Source organism: Pundamilia nyererei, unplaced genomic scaffold (genome assembly GCF_000239375.1).
Source record: "Pundamilia nyererei isolate P.nyererei 1_Seehausen unplaced genomic scaffold, PunNye1.0 scaffold00001, whole genome shotgun sequence".
NCBI classification, from domain to species: Eukaryota; Metazoa; Chordata; class Actinopteri; order Cichliformes; family Cichlidae; genus Pundamilia; species Pundamilia nyererei.
This window is the reverse complement of record NW_005187402.1, coordinates 10,396,737-10,404,446: the sequence shown is the minus strand read 5'-3', so window position 1 is coordinate 10,404,446 and position 7,710 is coordinate 10,396,737. Positions and strand designations below refer to the sequence as shown.

The window sequence follows — 7,710 nt, the reverse complement described above, 5'->3', positions numbered from 1 at the left end:
ACACACCCGTGGTGCTTTCTCTGGCACGAGGAATGGGAGAGGCTATTGACACGGCCTTCTACTTTCAAGCTAGACTTGAAAGCGGTGTCAATTTTATGTGATGAAACACAACCTTTTCCCGTTCCACCAGAACTCGAGCAACCAACGGTAAACAATTCGGTGGAGTAGTTCAGCCTCCTTAATGTGCTGTAAAATCAACTTACTCCACCAACAAAACAGTAAAACAACAGATCATACGCGTAATGAGTATTATTCTGGGCAACTCTGTGTCTTTTTACATTGCTCCGAGCCCTTTTTCAGGCGAGCTGCGTAACTCTCTACCAGTCCTTTTTCAGACGAGACTGTTACTAAGCTGTCATATTTTGACGGGAAACTATTTTATGTACAGACCACAGGTTGCCTCAGTCGTTTTTCGCAAGATGTGAGTGAGTGCTAAATATTCACCTGAGTTATTGTGTGGTTGCTTTGGTTTCCTTCATCAACCCCTGAAGTCGTGGACCTCTTATAAGAACGCTGGCCAGAACCCGAACGTCACGTCTCTGGACTTTATCCTCTGCCTGGAGAGGAGTCGACAGCGTGGGCTTCTCACGATGTCAGGACTTGATGAAGGTTTCCTATTGGAGCATTGAAAAAATATCAATGTCCACTCCGGCTCAGAAGGACCAATTAAATGTTAAGAGATTCTTTTATCAAGTACTCAGATGTAATGAAATAACACTCAGACACTTTAGCAGTTTAACGTGCACGGGTGAGAGACTCAGGGGGAGACTCACACACCGTGGAGCAGCTCGCTGCCTTTATTTATACGCAACAGGAAGCATACAAAAAAGGAAATATCATGGTTATCTTGTCAAGCAAGCAGGTGTGATTTCTCAAGAACTTTGTATTCTCTACAAGGTTGTTTCTTACTCTTGGGTGGCGGTTTCCTGCTGACAATTAATGTGAAGGCAAACAGTAATAATGTGAAGGCAAACAGTTTCCGTTATAGAGTAGAGAGCCAGCAATTAAAATATGCAGCTGGTTGAGTACAAGAATATGTATCTGTTTGAGTACTAGACAGAAATATAAACACTCTTAGCTGATTATTATATGAATAATAAAATCTTTAAAAACAAAAATACTCTGACAACCATGTTGTTTACTTATATTGACAAGCACTTTTTGTCAGTCTAAACTCTTTAGTACATATTCTAATGTTTAAATGTAACACACTTGGTAGCCAAATGTCCAACTGCTGTTGAACCCCCGAAAATCTGGGCCCTGTAATTTGGAAATATAAGTATATCACGTCTATTACATATTAAAGCTGGGATGTTTTTAGCATTACTTTAGAACAAAGTGGATGCTCTAAAGCACAGAGCCTGATGAACAAAAAGAGCCTGGGTGTCCACGTAATTACGGTTTAAACTGTACTAAAAGACAAGAAGCATTATAGCAAAATATTGCTGTGCTGATGGGATCAGATTTATTGTTTTTTATGGATTGTTTGTCTTTTCTTCCCCAAACAGCCTTTGGTCAGCCTTTTCTCATCCAGAATTCTACAGTTAGACTTTTGATTGTAACCACAGAAATAATAACAGAGGATTGAGTGTAACATTTGTGCTATAGTGAGTTAGACTACTAATTAATGATTAATGTGACTGCATTTTCATCATCGCTGATGTTAAAAGTATAATGCTCACGGTCATAGTCTGACATCTGAGAATAGTGACTGAACACAAAGTGCTGCTGATGCTTTTCAGGGTGAAAATAAATCAAAATAATGAACACTTCATTCAAACGTATCTGGCCCCTTCCTGATTTCTTTCTTTTTTCTTTTTTTTTGCATATTTGTTGCACTTACATGTTTTAGATCATCATGCACATTTCATTAGTCAAACCCAAGTACAATGATTTTGTTTATGAACGAAGTGAAAAATGCTATCCAAACCGACCTCTGAATGACTGAAAAATGAACAGAAAGGTTTTGGAGTGGCCTAATCAAAGTCTGGAGTTAAATCTGATGGAGATGCTTTGGGATGACCATAAACAGACCGCTTACTAGGGTTGTATTAAAACAATTCTGCAAAGATGGTGAGCCCCAGTAATCTGAAAGACCTATTGCCAATTATTACAAATGCTTGATTGTAGTTCTTGCTGCTACTTTTTAGGTTTAGGTGGCATTTATTTTTTCCCACAGGGCCCTGTAAGTTTGGATAGCTTTTCCACCCTGACACTGACACAAAGACATCCATGCTGTCAGCACTTTATAGCTTTGCCACTCAGTTTATATCTGCTTATGAACCGATGACTTGACCGATTAAGACTAGTTCTGGCCTATAAGCTTAAATATTCACTTAACAGTGTCTCTTGTATCAACAGCTGTCCCTGATGGTGAAGGTGATCCCCAGCCCTGACTGGTTTGTTGGTGTGGACAGCCTAAATCTTTGTGAGGGCAACCAGTGGAAACAGGAAGTGACGGTTGACCTCCACCCTTATGATGCCGGCACAGACAGTGGATTCACTTTCTCCTCTCCCAACTTCCCCACCAGCCCTCCAGAAAACATCACAAAGGTAGGAATGCTTCCAGTGTGGACTAGTACATCATGTGCTTATAACCTGACACTTCTCTACGTTCTAGGTACATTTTTGTATTGTCTTATTTTTATTTTTAGAACTTTGCAGGATGCTTAAGGGATATCATTCCTTCACTTAAGTTATTGCTTGGCAGGCCTCACGTCTGACATGAAGTTGTTTTTTCAGTTAAGAAGGCTCTCTTGCGTAACGGACCATCTATCTTTTCCCAGCATGTGTCTGAAAGTGGGCTATTGTCCATTCAAAGTTGTCTTGAGAATCTGCTGGCTCTCCTGATGAGATATACCTCACCGCTCTTTGTTGACTTGTCCAGATCACCTCTCAGTTTCCAAACCACCCGGCCAACTCCTTCTACTATCCACGCTTGAAGGATCTTCCACCGATTGCCAGCATAAGGATCACGCGACAGAGCAGATCACGTGACCATCAAACCGCGATGTCCAACCACATTCTGCCCAACTCTATCAGTCCCCGCCGCTTCTCAGGTATGACCACTGGACACATTTAATTCTGAAAGGCCAAATATCGATGCGAATGATTGGATAGGAGAGCACAGGTAATCAAAGAGACACATAATGTGGTTTTATTGTGTTTTTCATTGCATTGAAGTCACATTATGGTTCATTTAGTCACATCTAATGATGATTTAAGTAGGTTAGCAGTCTATGTCTCTACTGAATAAATAGAAATGTGATTTAATGAGTATTTGGTTGGTTAAATCATAGTATAAAGAGGGAATGCACTCAGTCCTTTTAAATGCTACAGGAAACTCCCAGCATAGTTAACTATGCTATTGCGTCTTTGGTAAATCGCAGTACTTCTACACCTTTTTGGCTGTCTCTTATATTTTCCTCATCTCTTTCTCAGCAACGCCATTGGACTGTGAAGTGTCGCTCTGGTCGTCTTGGGGTTTGTGTCTGGGTCCCTGCTCCAGGGGCGGCGTCCGCCACCGCACACGTTACATCCTCTTACGACCAGCCAACGCTGGAACCCCCTGCCCTGAGCTGGAGGAACAGGCTGAATGTGTACCGCACAGCTGCATGCAACTCCAGTAGCTGCAGAGTGCATGAGCACGCATGCTGCCGGTATGCAACACACTGGGATTTTGTGTTATTACTGCCGGACTTTAAAAGGTTTCTGCATCTTGATCGGCGCGTTTATGAAGCGAGGGGTTCAATTGTCTTTGTTACAGCTCAGTTTTGTAAGTTTAAGATGTGGCGCGATAACAGCGAAGGCCGTCAGATTTAGGGCGAACGCTCCTCTGGAACTGAAGTTTATGAGTCTGATTGTAACTGCATGCTGAACGGGTATTAAAGCTTGAGACAGCGGTTTAAATGTTTTGAGTGCAAAGGGATATTTTTGGTTTTTTGGAACTGTTGTAGATGCAGAAGAGAAAAACTGATTATGGTCTGTTCATTGTCAGCAACGTATGCATTCAAACTATGTCGATAGCTGCACACTGGCACAGAGTGCTCACAAATGTCCTTGCACATACTGCATACCTCTACAGGCATGCTGGCATTACTTCTCTTAGATAACCTATACATGCTTGCCGGATTTCAAAATAACCTCACACCACATTTTATAAATATGACCTTTCATAAGAGACACCCAGTGGCTGACTTGAAGTGTAATGCCAGTCTGAAGAAGCTGGCTTGCAATAAGACACGATGCAGGTTTTTATTGGAAGAAAGATTAAAATATTTGTATTATTTTCTCTTTTGATATTTCATTGTTGAGACTTTTGTACATACTCGAATGTATCGTATCTTGTATAACTCATGAATAAACATGGAGGTGTGTTTTTCAAATTAATTTCTGTGTTGTTCTTCAGTTTGGTTTTCCAGCTGTATGGTGTTTATGTGTGAAAATTATATATTTTAATAAATGTTTAATAAATGCATGGGGTCAGGACCAGGCATTTATCTGAATATCGTCAGATTTTCATTGGGGGACATTAGGGACAGCACAAATTGAGCAGTTTGGAGACAAAGAGAGGCAAAGGTGAGATTGTTTGGACACATGCAGAGGTGGGATATATTATACAAAATTATGTTTAAGCTGAGGAAAAAAAGAGGAAGACCTCAGAGGAGGTTCATATGGATGCAGTGAAGGAGTAACTTCTCTTTTACACCAGTGTAATAGAGAAGGATGCCGGAGGTACAGGGTGAGATGGTCTCCTGTGGTGACCCCTAAAGGAAGCAGCCAAAAGAAGAAGATTGCTGCAAAGATACACAGCCATAAATATCCCAAAAATATAGCTCACAGTTATATTTGTTTATAGATAGAAAGGCACATTTATTAAATTTCTTTTAAACTGTTTTAAAGCCTCACTTGGAAGTCTCGTCATTGCCCTTTAATGATGGCTTTGTGGCGATGTAGCACCTCCTAGTGGTCACAATCAACAACAATAACCACAGTGATCCTCATGAAAAAATAATTTCAATCACAGAAATACATGTATTCATTAGATGACACGTTGTGCGCTTACTCCAAGCTTATTTTCCTGTTTACTGGCAGTATTTTTGTACAATTGAAGACTTTAATTTTAACAACAAATGTATATATGTTATTTTTTGTGATCTTTGTAACAAGTGAATATCCCTGTAAAATAAATCAATAGGTTGTTGAATCAAATTAAATATAAATAATGTAAATAATCGTTTTGATAAAAGTATTTTAACCATTTGCAGTGTAGTTGGGCTGGTCCAGCTATCTCTGGTTAACACTGCGGAAAATCCTGAAAAATAAAGCAGCTATCGTTGAGGTGCTCTGCGGTCCTGTCGCTAGAGGTCGCCGTTTGCGCACACTTTCTCCGTGTCTCCGCAGTGCTGCCTGAATACGAGGAGTGCGTTTGATTGTTGCAGGGCTAAATGGCGGACAGAGCTGGATAGTCGCGTTAACACCGAGGACAAAAACGTTTCGACTGGGTGAATTCCTGGCGTGACCCGGTCCTCAGCCGCGTGTCCCCGGGGTGCAGCGCAATCGTCGAATCGAGCCGTATTGGGCATCGAGCTTAAAGCTGTTTTCCGATCGTACCCTAACCTTAGCTTTCTTGAGTTCCCATCCCAAGCGGAGAAGTTAACACTGTTTATGGTGGCTTACTAGAGGCAGCTAGCCTGTGAGCAAACCATGGAGGACTCTCTTGAATTGATAGGGAAGCGTTTGCTTTTGCTCCTCGACGACGGCAGGTCCGCGAATGGATCCGAGTCGGAGCAGGCTGCCTGGGCCCGGGACTGGCTTCGGGGAACTGTGCGGGCAGTGAGTGTCATCGGCCTGGCCGCCCCGGAGGTTAGCGTCGGGGAGGCGACAACAACAACCACTGCAGCGGGGCTAACGGTCAGTGTTTACATTCAGCTGATGCCGTCCTGCATAGCTAAATACACAACAGTTAACATACATGCACAGTGTACCAGCTGTTTATTATGTGCTCTACATTAGCGAACACATTTTTACCTAGCACCGATGCTACATTTGCTAGTATTTTATGTTAGCTTTTGGACATACTGGTTAGCTCCAAGTCGCAGCCACTGGGGCGCAGCTAAACTCGAGGCCGGGGATTTTTTTTGGCCTTTGCTTTGTTCGCTTTTCAGCTCTCTGACACCCAGCTCCAGTGTTATTCATTAACTATTTAGCACGAATTTCGAAAGCATCGATACGTTAGAGCTAACTAAGGGTTCATTTCACTGAAACAAATCGCCGGCAGTCACAGAGTAACCATAAAGGTTGATGAGCTTCCACCGTTGGCTGAGGCTTGTCTAGTTAAAGGCCTTACAAGTTCATAAAGGGGCGAACCAGGAATCCCTGCGAGCGTACTCTGCGTCCAGATTATTAAGTATTCACACTGTTGCTCGGGGTGGTAATTAGAATGAATGAATGAAAGTGTAGTGTTGCCGAGCCCAAAAATTGGGAGAGTTTTTGAAAACTGGGTGGCGGTGGTTGACCTACATGACAGCTGCACTTTGTAGTCCAAATGCGGGTTATTACAGTAGCATGCATTTGAATTGACATTAATAGATAACACATCGTTTTTTTTAAATTAAACAATTAGCATGAGGATTGTATTTATGACTAATCTGTCTACTTTAATGTTGTTTATCAAGTAAAGTAAAAATGTAGTTTTAAGAAAAAAAATGTAATCTCATCCGATGTTCTATCTTTTTGTTTATTAGAAAAAGCAAGCTACAACAAAAAATGTAGCCCTTAGTCCTCTTTTTTTGTTTGCTTTTATCTAAAGAGTAGCAATACTACTTATTGACCTCAGGTGTGCATTTCCTAATTGTGTATTGTTGTTTTTTTTTTCTTGGGAAATAAATCTTAAACTGAGGAATTTACTTCTTGTGTGAGAACTTGTTCCTGTGCTCTGCCCTTATCGTGCATGTCGATGCATAATTATAAAAACATAATGAAAAACATCTTCTATCCATGTTCGTCTCCTGCTCTGATAACCTGCTCCATCAGTGATAAACAAAACAAAAGGACTTGGACATGTGGTACTGCACACCCTTTTATGCTTTTAAACCTTGCTGTATGTGTCAGGGGTCTGTCCAGCTTGGAGGGTTTATGCCACCGGTGTTTACTTCTCAGAGCCCCACCATCCAGTGAACATGTAAGGACATGTCAGGAAATCTGAGCTTTGAAAAAATAGGTGGGCTAACTGATCAGTCCAAAAACGTGAAAAGCTTGTTTATGTGCTAACCTATTTAAAGAGGTGTAGCTGGCAGGTGTGAGTCAGTGGTCTAGTGAAGAAGATGGAGGATAGATTGGTAGTTGTAATGTTTTTTTCTTCTTTGTAGGGCAGCGCTCATCCACGATCTGAAAAAAATCCCACTACAATGATTTTTGGTCAATATTAAGTTAACTTTCCAAAGAGCACAGTGTCTTTTAAACATTGAATTTATCTAAACTTTGAGTGTATTTGAACTGAAACCCAAATAAATAAATTAAAACGTGCTGTGAAGGGACACATTTTATCAGTTAGATCCACACTAGACTAGGGCTGCTCGATTATGGCAAAAATGATAATCACGATTATTTTCACTGAAATTGAGATCACGATTATTTGACGATATTTATTTAACCCTTTAAGACCTACCATAGAACCAAGTCCGCCAGAGCTTATATATATATTTTTTT

The 7,710-nt window shown here is 41.1% G+C and overlaps 2 protein-coding genes across 5 annotated transcripts in view; both read left to right on the top strand.

Moving 5' to 3' along the window:
* Window positions 1–4,333, top strand: part of spon2a (spondin 2a, extracellular matrix protein) — a 14,895-nt gene extending 10,562 nt beyond the window's left edge. For both annotated transcript variants that reach the window (XM_005719811.1, XM_005719812.2), the window contains exons 4-6: window positions 2,362–2,553; window positions 2,888–3,059; window positions 3,442–4,333. In XM_005719811.1, coding sequence (XP_005719868.1) covers window positions 2,362–2,553; window positions 2,888–3,059; window positions 3,442–3,629 — 552 coding nt within the window. In that variant the 3' untranslated portion in view covers window positions 3,630–4,333. The remainder of the gene's footprint in view (window positions 1–2,361; window positions 2,554–2,887; window positions 3,060–3,441) is intronic.
* Window positions 4,334–5,367: 1,034 nt separating this feature from the next.
* The window catches only part of kdm3b (lysine (K)-specific demethylase 3B), a 26,390-nt gene continuing 24,047 nt past the window's right edge, over window positions 5,368–7,710 (top strand). For all 3 annotated transcript variants that reach the window (XM_005719809.2, XM_005719810.1, XM_005719808.1), the window contains exon 1: window positions 5,368–5,913. In XM_005719809.2, coding sequence (XP_005719866.1) covers window positions 5,707–5,913 — 207 coding nt within the window. In that variant the 5' untranslated portion in view covers window positions 5,368–5,706. The remainder of the gene's footprint in view (window positions 5,914–7,710) is intronic.